This window comes from Rana temporaria, chromosome 1 (genome assembly GCF_905171775.1).
Source record: "Rana temporaria chromosome 1, aRanTem1.1, whole genome shotgun sequence".
In the NCBI taxonomy this organism is placed as follows: domain Eukaryota; kingdom Metazoa; phylum Chordata; class Amphibia; order Anura; family Ranidae; genus Rana; species Rana temporaria.
This window is the reverse complement of record NC_053489.1, coordinates 624335459-624354159: the sequence shown is the minus strand read 5'-3', so window position 1 is coordinate 624354159 and position 18701 is coordinate 624335459. Positions and strand designations below refer to the sequence as shown.

The window sequence follows — 18701 nt, the reverse complement described above, 5'->3', positions numbered from 1 at the left end:
TAGGCGCGTTCCCACGCCGATCGTAGAGCTCATGCTCCGTCGGGAAACTTTCCCGACGTGCATTGCGGCAAATGACGTCGCAAGGACGTCATTTGCTTCAAAGTGAACGTGAATGGCGTCCAGCGCCATTCACGAATCACTTACGCAAACGACGTAAATTTCAAATTTCACGACGCGGGAACGACGGGTATACTTTAGCATTGGCTGCCCCTGCTATAGAAGGGGCAGCCTTACGCAAAAAAATGACATACGCAAAGGACGTAAACTGCGTCCGCAGGGCTCGCGTAACATTATGAATCTGCGTTAGTATGCAATTTGCATACTATACGCTGACCACAACGGGAACGCCACCTAGCGGCCAACGTAAGAATGCAGCCTAAGATATGAGGGCATAAGAGCCTTATGCCACGCATATCTTAGGCTGTAGTCGGCGTAACGAGCTCTCTGAATCAGGAGAACTCCTTACGCCGGGGCAAGTAAGCAATTGTGCTGCGTAACTATGGTTACGCAGGCGCAATTGCTCTTTGAACCTGGGCCATTATTGTCAAATAAACTTCAGGAGAGCAGGATTGGGACACAACAGGGACATAACTAGAAATCATAGGTCCACATAGCAAAAGTTGCAATGATTCCCCCAACAGCATGTGTCATAATTAGTATTCTTAAACCAAGAGGTAAAACAAAAAGGCAATGGTCAGTAAGAGGAACAAATGCTCTGTGTCAGTGGCCCAGTGAGCAAGAAAAAAAAAACTGTCAGTCAATAAACTTCCCCCATAAAAATGCCCTGCTGTTAGTTGCCAGTTGGGAGGGGAAAAAAAGGTCCTGGCATCAGTGGTACATAACAGGCATGCTGTCCCTGAATTATGTGAAAGACCCATAGACTATAATGTAAAGGTATTTATTATGCAATTCTTTCTTTTGGCCACAAGGTGGGAGTATGGAGATGTAGCCTTTTCATCCAAGCGCTTAATGCTGGGATAGTTGGATCATTACCTGCCAGCAGAGCGGGATCACATCTTTCAACAAGCAGAGCATTCTGGGACATGTAGTCCCAAAGCCAGAACATGCTGCAAACTTCAGCACTGAAGGACTACACTTGCCAGAAAGCTTCTTCCTATTACACTTACCAGAAAGCTGATAATCGAGGTGGACATTGGGAAAGGAGATAAATTCCACTGCTAAGGACGGGCTCACTCTCTTGAACATGGGACCTAGAGCTACAGGAGTTTTAGGCTAAGCCCCTCTGGTCAGTGTAAATGGTTGTCGTGACCTGGATGCTGTGAAGAGCCTTTCTGTGAGTGAGCATTCTCCCTGGAGGCAGATCTGCAGCTGCTGGCCTTCCATTGGCAGAGTGGCCATCGAGGGCCACAGACAAAAATAGACACTGCATTCAGACATCTTGATCTCATCTTCCCCCATGAGAGTCTTCACAGGAAACACTTTGCATAAGTTATCCCTTGTTACTCGACATTGTTGCACAGAGATCTCATAGGGCCCTTGTTGAGCTAGCTGAAGACACCAGATACCTGCACTGCAAGGACTCCCTCACTTCTTTCACCCACAACTCAAAGGACTTAAAGCGGAGTTCCGGCCACAATTTCACTTTTTATATATAAATACCCCTGTAATATACAAGCTTAATGTATTCTAGTAAAGTTAGTCTGTAAACTAAGGTCCGTTGTGTTAGGTTGTTACAGCATTTAGACACTTTATAAAATAGAAATTGACTGGGGCCATCTTAAGTGTGGGCATCATGAAGCCAGACTGTATAACTTCCTGGATTTCAGCCTTGCAGATCTCGCACATGCTCAGTGCTGCACAAGCAGTGTCAGATCAGGTTTCATCACCTTTGCTGTCCAAGTCACATGATTCTTTGAGACTGGGTAGTGCACAGACTCCTGGAAAGTTACACCCACTACATTCCCAGGAGTCTGTGCGGTGTAGGTTAGGAAGCATTAAGCACCTAGGTGCAGGAAGTGGGAAGATTAACTATTCTGCCTAGCAACAACACTTTGAAGGCATCTAAAAAAAAAAAAAATTCGTAAAGGACTAATGACATTTTTTTAAAACTACTGATGTAATGTTATATTTATGGGTGGAACTCCACTTTAAGGGGGGGAACTCTTACTTAAAAGTCTGAAGTTGCATTCTTTGCATATTGTTTATTACGCTGTGTGTTTATATTCTGGACCCATGGTCTCAAGACTTTAAGGGGGTAAACTAAATAAACTAAATTTGCTTAGCAACCTAACTAGGAAGGTGTGACACAGGATTTGACACAATTTGTGTTGGATCGGTTCTTTTGGCTTACCAATATTGCAGTATTTGCCAACAAATCCTCCTCTGCATCCACACACAGATCTCCCGGTTGCAATCATCAAACGACAAGCTGCTCCATTCTGGCATGGGTTGCTTAGGCAGGCTGGGAAAGGAGGCAGATCACTATTAGTTTATATTCAGTCTAGATTGCAGCAAACAACAATAATATCAGAATTTACATTTCAGAAGAAAACTTTTGAGGGAACCTCTAAATTTTAGCTTTCACAAATTATGGATAGTTAGGGGTGCCATAAAACAAATCTTGAGCTGAACACAGAAGAAAAGGTCTTTAAAAGGGATTTTGAATCATAAGGCATTATGGAAAAGCGGTGAAATATAGCAAACATATAGCTGGATTCAGAGAGAGTTAGAGAGCTAACTTGGAATCTGCGCCGTCCTAAGGTTAAGTATATTCTCAAACTGAGATACACTTAAACCTAGCTAAGATACGACAGCCTGCGCCGTCGTATCTTAGGGTGCAATATTTAGGCTGGTCGCTAGGTGGCGCTTCCGTTGAGTTCGGCGTAGAATATGTAAATGACTAGATACGCCTATTCACGAACGTACGTGCGCCCGTCGCAGTAAAGATACGCCTTTTACGTAAGGCGTTTTCAGGCGTAAAGTTATTCCATCAAATAGCTGGACTAGTCAATGTTAAGTATGGCCGTCATTCCCGCGTCGAAATTTGAAAATTTTACGTTGTTTGCGTAAGTCGTCCGTGAATAGGGCTGGACGTAATTTACGTTCACGTCGAAACCAATACGTCCTTGCGGCGTACTTTGGCGCAATGCACACTGGGATATGTACACGGATGGCGCATGCGCCGTTCGTAAAAAACGTCAATCACCTCAGGCCACCCCCCATTAACATAAAACATGCCCCCTCATCCTAATTTGAATTAGGCGCGCTTACCTATTTACGCTACGCCACCGTAAGTTAGGAGGCAAGTACTTTGTGAATACAGTACTTGCCTTTCTGACTTAAGGCGGCATAGCGTAAATACGATACACTACGCCGCCTTAAAGTTGCGGCGGCTTCTCTGAATCCAGCTAATAGTGTTTTCTTTTTATCAAGAAGTGTAACCATATGCAAAAACAGGGGTGCAATCAGCGCAAAAATATATTGTAGCGCTACCCCCTCAGGGGCTGCTGGTTGTTTTGGGATCGGCATATTAAGTTACCTCCAATCGTTGACTAGGGTGATTGTAGTGAGAAGAGCAGTAAACGAATGTCCAATCAGCGAGTAAGATTTTCTGAATGCTTTATTTCTCGGCCCAACACAACCAACATCAACGTGAGGTAGAGAGAAAAGGTTGATTAAGGAAGAGAACTTTGCAGTATCAGGCTTGGATATGAAAAGAGCAATCTTGCTCTCAGTAGTAGTAGTAGTAGATACAGTTCATCGCCACTCCAGCCAGAGTGGGTAGAGTGCCCCCGGACAGACTCCTGCCACAAGCCTGCCAGCCGAAGTGTCGCTTTAAAGTTGCTGGGAAGAACAAGTCACTACCACTGACTTGGCTCTGACCTTAAATAAGATGCCAGATGAGGCCTCTGCCACAGGCTCAATGCTGACAATGGTGAATAGCAGAGCAATTCCTCCCCAGTCTTTCTCCTTGGGGTCACCGACTGACAGTATTGAGGTTATCTGTCAGTGTTCGGTCACCCAGATCCCCGATGGTTCGTTCAAGCTTCTCAGACAACATGCCTCCGGGTTCTCCTTGAGCCGATCCCCCACCGCACAGCACGTAGCTTAGGATCTCTTCAGTAGAGTTGGGGACCCAGTAAATCACTGGGGCCCCCTGATAGCATCGGTCGCTCCAGGCCATGAGGGCCCAGAGTCAGGAACTCCGCGTTGCGCATGACCCCATGCCATGTAGACCATAGTGGTGGGGCCCGCGATGTGCGCACACCCTAAAGGTGGGTGCCGCACCCGGAACCAGGAACCCGCGAAGAACCAAGAACAATGGTGTCTGCCACAGATATACCCTCCCCCAGCATGCCCCGTGAGGGGAAACTCCTCTAATTGACTGCTGGGGAAAAGTGGCTCTGCCAGAACCCCTCTAGCGCCAGCTGTCGCCCAGGGATGGGATCGCATCCCTGGAGCGCAGACTGACCCACAGGACAGTTCAGGAATGACAGCAGCCCAAATTTAGCACAATTAGGAATGAGAGCAACTTATCTCTCTCATTCCCCCACTAACTTTAGCGTAGTGCCCAGACTGAAAGTAAGGGGGCGCTATATACTCCCACCCACTTGAAATGACACTGTCCCCAGTGTCCTAAGGCATTCAAGCCTGAATGCCAGCCTGATACTTGCTAAAACAGTATAGAAAAGTAGGAAAAAGAGAAGAAAACACAATTGTAAACATTAAATTACAATATTGGCAATTTAAATAACATATGACATTACACACATACACAGCCCTATCTATCTATGCTGCCCATTCTCTGCAAAGTTGATTGTAGGTGGGTCCAGAAAAACCTGCATACAAATATAAAAGAGCATACAAAAATACACATTCTAATATAATAAGAACGTTTCTATATACAGTCTCCAAGTTCGAAATTGAAACTGCACGCTCCCGGCAAAGTGCAAAATCTCCCTTTCTCCCGAGGAGTTTGATTGTAAGTGCTGAGTATAGTTTACCCTTTACTCTGTTGCAAGAAATATAAAAAATCTAAACCAAATATACATTTTTGCCCTGCAATAGAATGTTGCAGAACACTGCCCCTAGCGGTCAGTGCGCTGGTACTGCGGCAGTCCAAGTTCAATTGTGAAGAAGTAGCAGCAAAAAGATAAAACATTTCTTTTTTCGCTGAATCTTCTGGTACTGCTGTGGAGAAGTTGGCAAGGACCCCCTCTAACTGACTGAACCCAACCCCTCCGAAGTTCTTCACATTAGCCTTGATGTGGATGCGGAGAGGCCAGGGGGAAAGGGGAAACTGGGAGAAAAACACAACTCGAACAGGGCAAACCCTTGTCCAAAACTTCTGAAAAGTCAGTAGGTCAGGCAAACTGTCATCTGTCCTACTTATAAAATCGAGGGTCAGGCAACAAAACAATGTCCCCTCTTGCGGTAGTCGATGAGACCGAAAAGGTCTGATCCTCCTTCCCCGGACATTTCAACACGACCCGGTCTCTGTAGATATGTCTGCCCCAGCTCCAGTCTCTGAGACAGTCTTGAAAACGCTTCCCCACACAGACAAAAGCATAAGGGGTCTCCCGTTCTTCTTTTGGGACATTTAAGCGCCCCCATACAGCGTTTCGACACCATCCCTCCCTCTCCTGATCAATTTGGTAAAGGAGAGGGGGTGGCACATATGGGTATTCGTATCCATACTCGGTGGCAACCTTCTGGACCACCACACGCTGTAGGCGAGCCAAATTGGGCAGGATGCACTGGTCTCCTTGTCCCGGCAGCACTAAAGCATCCGGTGCCCTTTTTAACATGGGAGCAACAAGGGGCACAGGGGTGGTGAGTGGAACAGTGGGAACAGAAATGGACTCACCGACTCCCCAGGTTAGCTGCGGAATGTTCACAGACGGCTGCTGAGACCCACCGGATGCGCTCCAGCCGAAACGCTTCTTCCTCCTCCGAGTACCGTGGATGGCACGGGATCCTCTGAAGCCCTGTGATTCCGGGAACCTTGGTTCAAATAAACTCTCCAGTGTGTCCTCATCCTCAGATAGAGAATCCAAATTGGAGGAGTTTAGCTCCTCCGCAGGTAAATAGCTGCAAGGTTTGGCTATAGGATCTTTGGGCCAATCCGGCCAGGAGTGGCTAGGAGGTAGGCCTCGACCGCTGCGGCTGCGGGAGGCTGGAGCAGGTCCTACTCTATTTGAGGCATGCCACACGGAGACCGCTGTGGAGGTGGTGGTCTCCAAGGTGGTATCGCCCTGTATACTTGTCACGTTCGTCAGGCTGGTCACGCTGGTTGGGTCATCTCCGGTCATAGGGCTTACCTCCGGAGAGCAAGGTGGCGGGGTAGCCGATTGCAAGGTCAGGGTTGATGAGACCGAGATGACCTCTACATTGGGAGCCTCCGGCTCTACGAGCTCCACCGATGGGGATGGCTCCGGCCTTGTGGTTTCCTCCTCCACGGTGACGACAGCCGTGATGAAGTTCACCCTGTACTCCCTTGGAGTCTTAACAGGCGATGTGGCGACGAACAGATAGGCCTGGCATCTCTGGCATCGGGCGAAAGGTTGAATGTTGACGGACAGTTCAGGAGGGAGTTTCCCTCGCGGGGAATGCTGGGAGAGGGTACTTCTGGAGCAGACGCGATTAGACGGGGTCTTGTTCCTGGTGTGGCGCCCACCTTCAGGGTGACCACACATCACGGCCCCCGGCGAGATGGCCTACCAGGCCAGGGTGCGCGTGCTACGCGGTGTTCCTGGTTCCGGGACCATGTTGGCCCAGAGCAATTGAAGCTGTGGCGGGGTCCCACGTCCCAGTGATCGACTGGGTCCCCAAATTCCAAGGAAAAGATCCGAAGCGAGATAGGTGTTCGGTAGGGAGGCAGCCTGAGGAGAGCCAAGAGAGGCAGGCAATCCAATAGGGCCTCGACAATCCATCGGGGATCAAGGTAACCGGACACTGAAAGGTTGGATGTCAGCCACCTGTAAGTCGGTGACCCAAGTGAGAACTACCTGAGGGAGATTAAGGCACAAATACTACTGAGGAGGATTTTCCTTCATGATCCACGTTCTAGAGAAGGGTCTGTGGCAGAGACTTGTTTTCCCTCAAAGTTCCGAGTGATACCCTGACTGCCAGGTCGGTGTGAGAGGCCTGTCCAGATACACTATACCCACTCCGGCTGGAGTGGCGACGAAAGCAAAGTATCGTTGGAAGCAGGACTGCTTCCGTACTGTTAGGCCTGAGTCTGCTATTTCTCCTCCTCTTACATCTTTACTATCTACCTCCAGTTTATTGTTTACCGTGTTGGGTAAAATAAATGCACAAGAAAAAACACCTGCTGTTTGGACATTCCATCATTGCTGCTCTCATCAAGTACCCTAGACAGCGGAGTCACAGAGGTAACATGCCACCCAATCTATAACCAGCGGCTCCTCGGGGGTGAGCGCTACATATGGAAATATGGTGGAGGGTCAATGATGTTTTGGGGTTGTTTTGATGCCTCTGGCACTGGGTGCCTTGAATGTGTGCAAGGCATCATGAAATCTGAGGATTACCAAAGGATTTTGGGTCGCACTGTAGAGCCCAGTGTCAGAAACCTGGGTTTGCGTCCGAGATCTTGGATCTTCCAGCAGGACAATGACCCCAAACATAGGTCAAAAAGCACCCAGAAATGGATAGCAACAAATCGCTGAAGAGTTCTAAAGTGGCCAGCAATGAGTGCAGATCTAAATCCCATGAACACCTGTGGAGAGATCTTAAAATGACTGTTGGGAAAAGGCACCCTTCCAATAAAAGAGACCTTGAGCCCCCTTCGTGCTGCTGCCGTGTGCTCCCTCCGTGCTGCTGCCGTGTGCCCCCTCCGTGCTGCTGCTGTATGCCCCCTCCGTGCTGCTGCTGTATGCCCCCTCCGTGCTGCTGCTGTATGCCCCCTCCGTGCTGCTGCCGTATGCCCCCTCCGTGCTGCTGCCGTGTGCCCCCTCCCTGCTCCTTCTGTGTGCCCCCTCTGTGCTGCTGCCGTGTGCCCCCTCTGTTCTGCTGCCGTGTCTCCCCTCCGTGCTACTGCCGTGTCCCTCCATGCTGTCATGTCCCCCTCCGTGCTGCCACCGTGTCCCCCCTCCGTGTTGTCAGTGATCACTGACTCTGTACATTCACATAACTGAAACATCATAAACTGTTTTTACGATGTTTCAGTTTATGAATGGAGAGGAGCCGCTGTCTTCTCTCCTTTCATTTTCAATGCAGCTGAGGCTGCTGAGAAAGGGACTGTGTCCCTAGTCCCTTTCATTGTCTCAGAGGTGAGATGTCAGAGGTCTGTTAAGACCCCTGATATCTCACCAAAGCCCCCCAACAGGGCTGATAAAAAAAAAGGGAATTGCAATAAATAATAAAACAATGAATTGTAAAAAATAAAAAATTCAATAAAAAACAAACACACTGACACTGTCTATCCCCCCCCCACCCCCCTTTAAAAAAAAAAAGCATTGTAAAAAATAAATAAAAAAATTTCAACAAATTTAAAAAAATAAATAAATGAATAAAAATTTACACATGTGCCACTGTCACATGGGTGTCGGCGAGTACTTGATAAAAAGTATCGGTACTTATACTCGGTCCTAAAAAAAGTGGTATCGGGACAACCCTAGTAACAGGTCATAGGTTCAGGTGTACAACTTCTGTCCGGAAACACTCCTGCTTCCAGCAACACAGCCTTCGTCTTTATAAATAAAACCAAGTTTTATAGACAAATATATTACTTTTTTGACAAGCAGAAGTACAACTTGAAAATAATAATAATAAAAAAATTTTTTTTAACTCTATTAGCTATAATGCTGTTGCACATATTACCTGAATATATTACACAACATTAAATATTAAAGGAAAAAAAATAAGAAAAGCCTTTTTCTATTCTTCTTTTAGCAGCTTAGTAGATGCCCCCCTACATATTCTTATGTGGTATTACAGTGTTAATTTTTACATCAAATTTCAATTTAGTTTTAGTCATATTCTTTTAACTAAAATGTAATTTTAGTTGTATTTTAGTCTTTTGACTAAATGGCATTTTAGTTTTAATCATATTTCAGTCATTTGAATTGTTTTAGTTTTAGTCATATTTAGTCAACGAAAATATTTTAGTTAACGACATTAACAAGGCTTGCGAGCTTAGTAGATTGTTTAAAAAAATAAAATATAGCTGAATGTGTTCCTAAATGAACAAAATATAACTGGATACTAATATTTATAGGCAACACCAGGGGTAGTTGATCCAGGGGAGTATCTGATTGCCTCCTGAGGGATCAGGAAGGATTGTTTTCCTCACTGGAGAAAATTGGATCATGCTTTGTGAATTTTTTTTTTTTACCTTCCACTGGATCAACTGTGAGTATAGAATTATGTACGATCATTTTTTTTCTATCGGTTGAACTGGATAGACGTGTGTCTTTTCTTATAGGGGTTGTAAAGTTACAATTTTTTTTCCTAAATAGCTTCCTTTACCTTAGTGCAGTCCTCCTTCACTTACCTCATCCTTCGATTTTACTTTTAAATGTCCTTATTTCTTCTGAGAAATCTTTACTTCCTGTTCTTCTGTCTGTAACTCCATACAGTAATGCAAGGCTTTCTCCCTGGTGTGGAGTGTTGTGCTCGCCCCTTCCCTTGGACTACAGGAGAGGTCAGGACACCCACTAGAACACGGCTCCTTTCTCTATCTGCAACGTAGAGAGCGTCCTGACTCTCCTGTATTCCAAGGGAGGAGGCGAGCACGACACTCCACACCAGGGAGAAAGCCTCACATTACTGTGTGGAGTTACAGACAGAAGAACAGGAAGTGAGGATTTCTCAGGAGAAATAAAGACATTTAAAAGCAAAATGGAAGGATGAGGTAAGTGAAGGAGGACTGCACTAAGGTAAAGGAAGCTATTTAGGGAAAAAAATGTTATCCTTTACAACCCCTTTAACCTAACTATGTAACTACCCAGTAATTGGAGGATAAAACAAGCTACAATGGCCCTTATATATCTAAATAGCGATCTATGTGGCAAAGCAAGCTAACTAGGACCAACATTTTGTATAATACAATATATTATATGCAGTATCATTATCCACTACAATTATACATTAATAATATATGCACGGTAATAACCAATTATCAAATATTCATGCTAAACAATTACATTTTAATACGCCATTATATATTTTTAATACCAACATTTCAGAGAGGTCAGCACTGGAGGCTGGGAATCAAGCAGTGTTATAATTTGAGGGGATGGTAATTAAAAACAGCTGGGGCAAGATTAAACACGACAAGTGAACATGTGCGGTTATCCCTGCAGGGCAAAGGACGGGTACATTTAAAGTGTATGAATTCGCAAAACATTCCTTTATGATTTGGAGAAAGAGGGAACGGTTTAAACCCATGACACTGTTATTCTTATTTTCTTTCATTGGCCAATCTTCGCGCCACTCTCATTGTAAATTGCATTCTAGCATAAAAAAATAAAAATAATTAATGAATAAAAAAAGGCAGCTTATTTTTGGTGAAGGAAGGGGAAATCTCTACAAAGCGAGCAAAATATCTGTCCTTACTTGAAGAATTCCCCCAAAGACAACAATAAAAACTTGACACAGGTTCTAATCCTTCCCTATGCTATCCAAATATAAAAAAAAAAAAAAAATTTTGGCTATATATACATGTAAAAAGCAGTGCAGCACTAAAGAATATTATAAACAAGTCCAAAGGTAAACGTGTTGAGGCCAATGAGTGTTGATGAAAAGAGTAATAGAAGAGGAAGACTCCTTAGGCAGTGAACAGGGTACTTGAGACGATCACTTTGCATCCATAAAGAGTGTCTCCTTCACCGGAAGTACAAACTGCTCACCTTATCATATGGACCACTGAACAAACAGATGGTCATACACGCAGTCCCTTAACTAGGGTAATTGGGAGGTGTCTTCACTCATGGTCCTTCCCTCCGATTCCTCAATACTCAATCTCTTAATGGCCTCCAAGTTCACGCATGTATACACATATGGTCATGCAAAGATGCAAATAAAAAACATAGGGCCAGATTCACATAGAATTACGTTACTCCACGGCGGCGTAACGTATCCCATTTACGTTACACCGCCGCAGGTTTACAGCGTAAGTGCCTGATTCTCAAAACTCTTACCTGTAAACTTGCGGCGGTGTAACGTAAATGCGATCAACGCAAGCCCGCCCAATTCAAATGGGGTGGGCACTATTTAAATTAGGCGCGTTCCCGCGCCGAACGTACTGCGCATGCTCCGTCGGGTAAATTACCCGATGTGCATTGCGCTAAATGACGTCGCACGGACGTCATTTGTTTAGACGTTAACGTAAATGGCGTCCAGCGCCATTCACGGACGACTTACGCAAACGACGTGATTTTTTAAATTTTGATGCGGGAACGACGGCCATACTTAATATGGCTTAGAACAACTAGGGCTCAGCCCTAATTTAACGCGGCGTATCTCGACGGAAACGACGTAAAGTTAGATCGACGGGCAGCGCGGACGTTCGGGAATCGCCGTAACTAGTCATTTGCATATTCTACGCCGACCGCAATGGCCTCGCCACCTAGCGGCCGGCCTAGAATTGCATCCTTAAGATCCGACAGTGTAATTCAATTACACCTGTCGCATCTTAGGGCTAGCTATGCGTAACTGATTCTATGAATCAGTCGCATAGTTAGGACGGCCCTAACACAGAGATACGATGGCGTATCAGGAGATACGCCGTTGTATCTCTTCTGTGAATCTGGCCCATAGTGCTCTCCATTTGCATAAACAGCAATAATTTATTAAAAAGATAAACTACTCACATGCACGACACTGTTTCCCAGTGCACGGATAGAAGTGATATAAAACACACATAGAAGAACCAGGTGGGTGGCTGTCCTTTCATCACTAAGCCCCTCGCACGCGTCAGTGGTTTAGGACTTCCTCAGCGAATATTCAGAGGCCATTAAGAGATTGAGTACTGAGGAATCTGAGGTAAGGGCCTTGAGTGAAGACACCTCCCAATTACCCTAGTTAAGGGACTGCGTGTATAATTATCTGTTTGTTCAGTGGTCCATATGATAAGGTGAGCGGTTTGTACTTCCGGTGAAGGAGACACTCTTTATGGATGCAAAGTGATCATTTCAAGCACCCTGTTCACTGCCTAAGGAGTCTTCCTCTTCTATTACTCTTTTCATCAACACTCATTGGCCTCAACACGTTTACCTTTGGACTTGTTTATAATATTCTTTAGCGCTGCACTGGTCAGGGTTGGAAAGTGGGGTCCCCCAGGGTTCTTTGCTAGATTCAAACGGGACATGCAAGGAAAATAAAAGACATTTTAGCTTGCACATAATTGTATGACACAATCAGCAGAGCTTCCCCTCATTTAAGATCATCTACCCCTCAGATTTACAGTGACTGCACTTCCAAGTGCACTTTCAGTGCTATTTCAAGTGTAATTTGCACTTGTAGTTTGCACTTGCAGTGCAAAGTGGATTTGTCTTTCATAAATAACCCCCAATATCTTTAACTTTTTGCTATAATAAATATCCCAATTTTATTTTAATTCTCTACTCTACAAGACTCTGGTCCGGCTGCACCTGGAATATGCTGTCCAGTTCTGGGCACCAGTCCTCAGGACGGATGTACTGGAAATGCAACAAAACGAATAAAGGGTATGGAGGATATTAGTTATGAATAAAGGTTAGAGCACTGAACTTATTCTCGCTGGAGAAAAGACGCTTGAGAGGGGATATGTTTTTAATTTACAAATACCGTACTGGTGACTCCACAATAGGGATAAAACTTTTGCATGGAAGGGAGTTTAATAAGACACAGGGCCACTTATTAAAATTAGAAGAAAAGAGGTTTAACCTTTAAACTGCGTAGAGGGTTCTGTACAGTAAGAGCGGCAAGGATGTGGAACTCCCTTCCACAGGACGTGGTTTCAGCTGGGGCATCGATAGTTTCAAAAAACTATTCGATAAGCACCTGAAGACCACAACATACAGGGATATACAAGGTAATACTGACATATAATCACACACATAGGTTGGACTTGATGAACTTGTGTCTTTTTTCAACCTCACATACTATGTAACTATATATAACTGGTGGTAATTATTTAACAATTTGTAGCATAAAGTGGCAGTAGTACGAACTACCTGAATTTGCCAAATGTGCCTGTAATGTTACCGACATTGTTGCCTGAATTAGGTGCAGGTTGTAAGGGAACTACTGCCAGAAAAGTGCCATTAGGGCTGTTTTGTATTCCCTGGCCAATGTTTTAACCCATGACAGCAACCGTGATGATGTAACAATTATTCAGAGAGAAGGATTCTAGAATAGGTGGCAGACCATGTTTGGAACACCATGGACATAGTAGCAGTTCCTACCTCCATTAGGTGACAAAAGTCTATACCATGCTGTACATGTGAATATTTTAGAAAGTCATATCACAGAAGAAAGATTACCAACACAATGGAAATTGGAGAGCCATAGAGAAAGATTACAAGTACCGTATTTATTGGGGTATAGCTCGCTCCCGCGTATAGCACGCACCCCTAAATTTGCCCAGAAATTCCTGTGAAAAAAAGATTTTTGTACTTACAGTTTGGTGTCTTGCACGGCGTCCATCGGCGGCCTCGTCTGGTCTGCAGCTTTCCCGTGCCGAGTTTGAATACTGCGCCGGCATATACCGAGCGCAGTACACTCGCGTATAGTCGGCAATGCACGGCTACTCTCGCGCTGACGTCCTGGACGTACAGGACGTGAGCGCGAGTGTAGCCGAGACTGCCCGACTATACACTTGTAGTGTATAGTCGGTATATGCCGGCGCAGTATTCAAACTCGGCGCGGGAAAGCGGGTATCGGCGTATATCGCGCACCCACGATTTTTGCCCTGATTTTCAGGGCAAAATAGTGCGCGGTATACGCCGATAAATATAAGTAAAAACCGTTCTTATTGACAGAACATTGACTGTTGCACTTTGCAGACTATTGTTAAAGATCGGCATTACCTGTATATCTCTCCCCAGTGTGACACTCTATCTGGCTGTTCTGACAGGTACATCGCTCCACTCTTCCATGGTGAATTCTGGCCCAGGTGTCTCCAGTATCATAATACTGGTAGTGTGCTTCATCAAAGCACTTGACTAAATAGGGAAGAAAAGAGAACCAGTCAAGGAAAATGTAATTACCCAACTACTACAATTTATAGAAGGCACATGCTAACTGAAAAAAATATTATACTAATTTTTTTAAATTTGATTTTCATGTACATATACTTGATTTTCTATATCTGTAATTATATTAAATATAGAAATGTGTACATTAGCCACTAGAAGGAACAAACCCTGCATTTACTCTGCCTACTTTCAGACAGATGCAGCCAATGGCTCCCTATGAATGTCAGAGTTTTCCAATGCCTCATGGGATGTGTAGTTCCACAACAGCTCGAGGGCTGTAGTTTGGAGATCCCTGGTGTAAAGCAACATGTACATGTACATGTAGTGCTCACCCCCTAAGGGTCCTTTTCACACGGAGCGGACCGTTTTTGTGTCCGCTCCGTGTGTCCGCAAAAGCTCAGCGGGGATCCTCCGTAATCCCCGCTGAGCTGTCGGCGGATAGGGCGGTCTCCGCACACAGTGCAGAGACCGCCCTGTCTCTCCTCCGCTCTCCCCTATGGGGAATTGGATGCAGACGGACCGTCTGTCCGTCTGCATCCGATCCGTTCCACCGGACGGAAGAAAAATAGGGTTTTCTTACGTCCGCAAAAGCAGATCCTGACGGACGCGGATGGTCGCGGACGTTAGGGAACGTTAGGGAATGTTAGGGAACCATTACAAGTCCGTAAACGAACTTGTAATAAGCGGACGAACGGAGCGGACATCTGAAAGGGCCCTAAGGGGCTGCTGTAGATTACCCCAGGTCTCCCTTTCTATAATACACTGGCACAGTCACCGCTCCAAGCACACTGACAGACAACACAGGCTCAGTCTAGGACAGTGGTTCTCAACCTGGGGGTCGGGACCCCCTCAGGGGTCGAATGGCAATTTGCCAGGGGTCACCGAATCCTGGGCTGTTCCTGAAGCCTGCACCACTCTTCCAGCCTTTTTGAGGAAGCAACCCAGCTGGGCTGTCCCTGGAGCCTGTGGCTGCCCACTCAGCCTTTTCGCAGCTGCCCATTCAGTTCACGGCATGGGTAGGGGCAGACACTAGAGGTCAGCTGACTGGTGAGGAATGTGAAGTGGGAGGGGCTGGGGAGACCCTATGTCCTGATTAGGGCATAGGTGACCTTGATCAAGAGCACCTAAGTAGGCTAATCAGACCTCAGCCCAGTGCTGCCTCTGATCCCACCCCCCACCAGCACTGCCACTCATCCCAACTTCCCGCCAGCACTGCCACTCATCCCAACTTCCCGCCAGCACTGACACTCATCCCATTCCCTCCACCAAGGAGTAAGAGAAGGAATAAAAATAGAGAATACATGGAAGGGAGAGGAAAAGAGGAGGAGGAACAAAGAATAAGAGAAAGAACAAGAAAGACAGCTAGAGAGAGGGATGGGGAAAAAACAAGAAATGAGGATAGAGAGAAAAAAAAGGGAAAGAAAGGAGGACAAAAAAAGAGTGATAAATCCCAAAATGTACCATAAGGGGTTTTACTGTACGAGTGGAAGGGACTCAGGGAAAATTAGGGGCGCAAATTACTTGTCTTGCCTTGGGTGCCGACAACCCATGATATGAAAATAATTTTACTGTTGGGGGTCCCCACAACATGGGAAATGTTATCAAGGGGTCACGGCACTAGTGAGGTTGAGAACCGCTGGTCTAGGAGGATGTATTTTGTAGAATTATTGCAGACCAGGAGAGGGATGAGGGTGCAAGATACTCCAAAAGTAGCAACATACCCCTTAGTGGCAGGATTTTGTTGAGGGTAGACTAGGGTTGCCACCTCATCCCTTTAAACTCGAACACATTTGAATTACACAGGTTCTGAGGCTGATTAAGGTTAATTAAACTCACTTGGTGCCTTATCTGCATTAAATTAGCCTCAGAACCTGTGTAATTCATGTGTGTTCGGGATTAAAGGGATGAGGTGGCAACCCTAGGGTAGATGTTGAGCAGCTCTGTATGAGCAGCTCCAGTCTTTACAGCAACTGCTGGCACTTACTTCCAAGCACATGCACACCTGGGATCCCCAATGAAGGTATTCTCTCACAATGTCCTAGTACAGGCGCCCCTCACTCTGGCTTCCATGTAACATACTTGAGGGAGGAAAAAAAGAATTCTTCTCCAGACCAATTACCCCTCGTGATGTCCTCCAGCAAACAACCTTAGTTAAATTATTTCTGGACCCTCAGCCCAGCACAGGTGGAGGCCCAAACTGCATCACAGAACACTCTGAGCAGGCCTCCTAAACATGTACTGTATCTAGCAACCTTCTGGGTGCCCCCATCCCAGGCATTGACCAAGGGCACATAAATATTGATAACTTCAGTGGTTGACACTTCCAGTCAATTCTCTGGAAGCTTCCAGAATCAGACTGGAGCAATCAAACACTAAGCATTGGGAAACTTGACCAAACCCCCCAAAAAAACAAACAAAAAAAACCTCACACAACACCACTCAACTGAGTACAGCAGAGCCAAAACGAAATTTAGCCTAACTAGGGCAGGGCGATACAGTAGTAGCAATTCATTGTGCATAGTAGAAATACTGCAAATTGCGTAATTAATCATTATTATATGTGGCTACATGCTTCTTGTATAGTTTACACCATTTTTTCTCAACCTAACCCTAGCGCCACTTTATTTATTTTTTTAAATCGAAAGAAATTAGTATAAAAAATTAAATACTGACCTCCTCTTTAGTGCTGCCTCTTGCAGACTCACTGCTCTGTGATCCAGCATCGATCCTTCTATGAGTTGAATGATTCCCAATGTCATCAAACCTACTACATGTGATCCCAGGCCACATGAATATACTGTATCCCCTGAAGTGCATCATTAGGCAGACAAGGCTCACAGTGCTTGACTGCCATACTGTCCAGGAGTAACGGAACTTTTTTTTTAAAAATAGGTACATGGGAGTTTCATGGAGGGGGTCTTAAAACATGGAGTTGGATTTTAAAGTACCCACAAGAAAAAAATGCCAAGCTTATGTCTTAATTGACCTTTATGTTTTTAAATCATAAACTATACCGGTTGCAGGTGTATTATTTGCAACAATAACCTATTTTTATTATTAGTAACAGGAGTACCCTGGGGTAGAAGTACTACTAGCTCAAAGCTGCAGCTTATTCCATAGGGATCTGTTCCATCCAATCACATGCTACTCTTAGCATTTTTTTTCCTTGAATTGTGGTCATGGCTATAAATATGTATATGTTTTATTTATTTATTTTAAAAGTCTGAAATTTAAATATTCTATATTTTTTATGTTTTTTTTATCCAGCCAGTACGTGAAGCTTTAGGACTTCACATCCTTATACATTCACAGCCTGTAGAGGAGGGGGGGGGGGGCTGTAAAATCCTTTGTTTACAGGCTCTGTAGCTCAAGCTGCAATTTACACAAATGAAAGAGTTACACCAGTGATTTAAAACCGTAGCTCATCCCTCATCATGTTGCTGAGTCCAAAGTTAAAATAACATAAAGTAACACAGAAAGGCAGGCAGTGTCTGCTGTAATGCCTTTGCAATTTGAAGCTAAATATCAGCACACAGGTAAACGCACAGTTAAAATGCCGTTATGTGAATTATTTACCTACTGACAGGTTTGCAATTCGGTATAGCCATGTCAGATAGCACAGTCAGGTTTGTGACCTCCCAACAAACTACACTGCAAATAAGTAATCAAATCTGGTCACAGACCCACCCCAACCTATGACTGGTCAATAAAGCAGCAGAATTATTATTATTATTATTATTATTATACAGGATTTATATAGCGCCAACAGTTTGCGCAGCGCTTTACATCAGGGAAGACAGTACAGTCACAATACAAATCAATACAGGAGGGATCAGGGGGCCCTGCTCGTTAGAGCTTACAATTTAGAAATAATAATAGAATTAGTTCAGTTTAAGCGACTAACCATCTTCGCAGTCATGTCCGGAGAATCCCTCTGGGCATACACAGAAGAAAGTGTTCAGGAGTGGCATGTTGGTACAGGTGCCACCATTTTGGCAAGGATTCTTGGCACAATGATCCTCAAAAACTGTAAAACACAAAATGAAGGAAATGTTAAAATATACCTGAAACATTTGATGTTTTATTACGTCAAACCAGAAATATTCAGGCCTCCCAAAGGTTATATTTAAGTTATAGATGGAGCCTGATAGGGCTGTGCCTGTCCCCTTTGTCTTGGACCTTATGTCTACTACAACAGAGATCTCCCTGCCATAATTCGTAACACTTGATGAGTTTTGTGCACCTGGGCGTTTTGAGTATTCCCATTCACCTTTGCATGTTCCAGCATTGCCTATCAGTGTTGCCAAGCGTCAGTATTTTTACTGGCAGCCAGTAAAAATGTGGGCACTTTTCTCCTGCCTGTAACAGGAAAAGGTTGCCAGTAGAAAACATGGCTATGACACGCAGCTCCAGTCCAGGCCGTGACCATATGACTGCCCGTGTTGGGAAGGCGTCAGGTGGTGGGTCTGACGGAGGCAGTGCCTGAGCGTGTCATGTGATGTCATGGTGCAAGGAAGGCGAGCAGAGCGGCCAGAGCCT

At 45.1% G+C, this 18701-nt stretch overlaps 1 protein-coding gene across 1 annotated transcript in view; it reads right to left on the bottom strand.

Annotated features, from left to right (window-relative positions):
• Positions 1-18701, bottom strand: part of HGFAC (HGF activator) — a 114790-nt gene that overhangs the window by 44831 nt on the left and 51258 nt on the right. Inside the window, exons 5-7 of the mRNA XM_040335347.1 lie at positions 18067-18189; positions 13995-14129; positions 2312-2422 (exon numbers count right to left, since the gene is read on the bottom strand). Of these exons, the coding sequence (XP_040191281.1) occupies positions 2312-2422; positions 13995-14129; positions 18067-18189 (369 nt within the window). The remainder of the gene's footprint in view (positions 1-2311; positions 2423-13994; positions 14130-18066; positions 18190-18701) is intronic.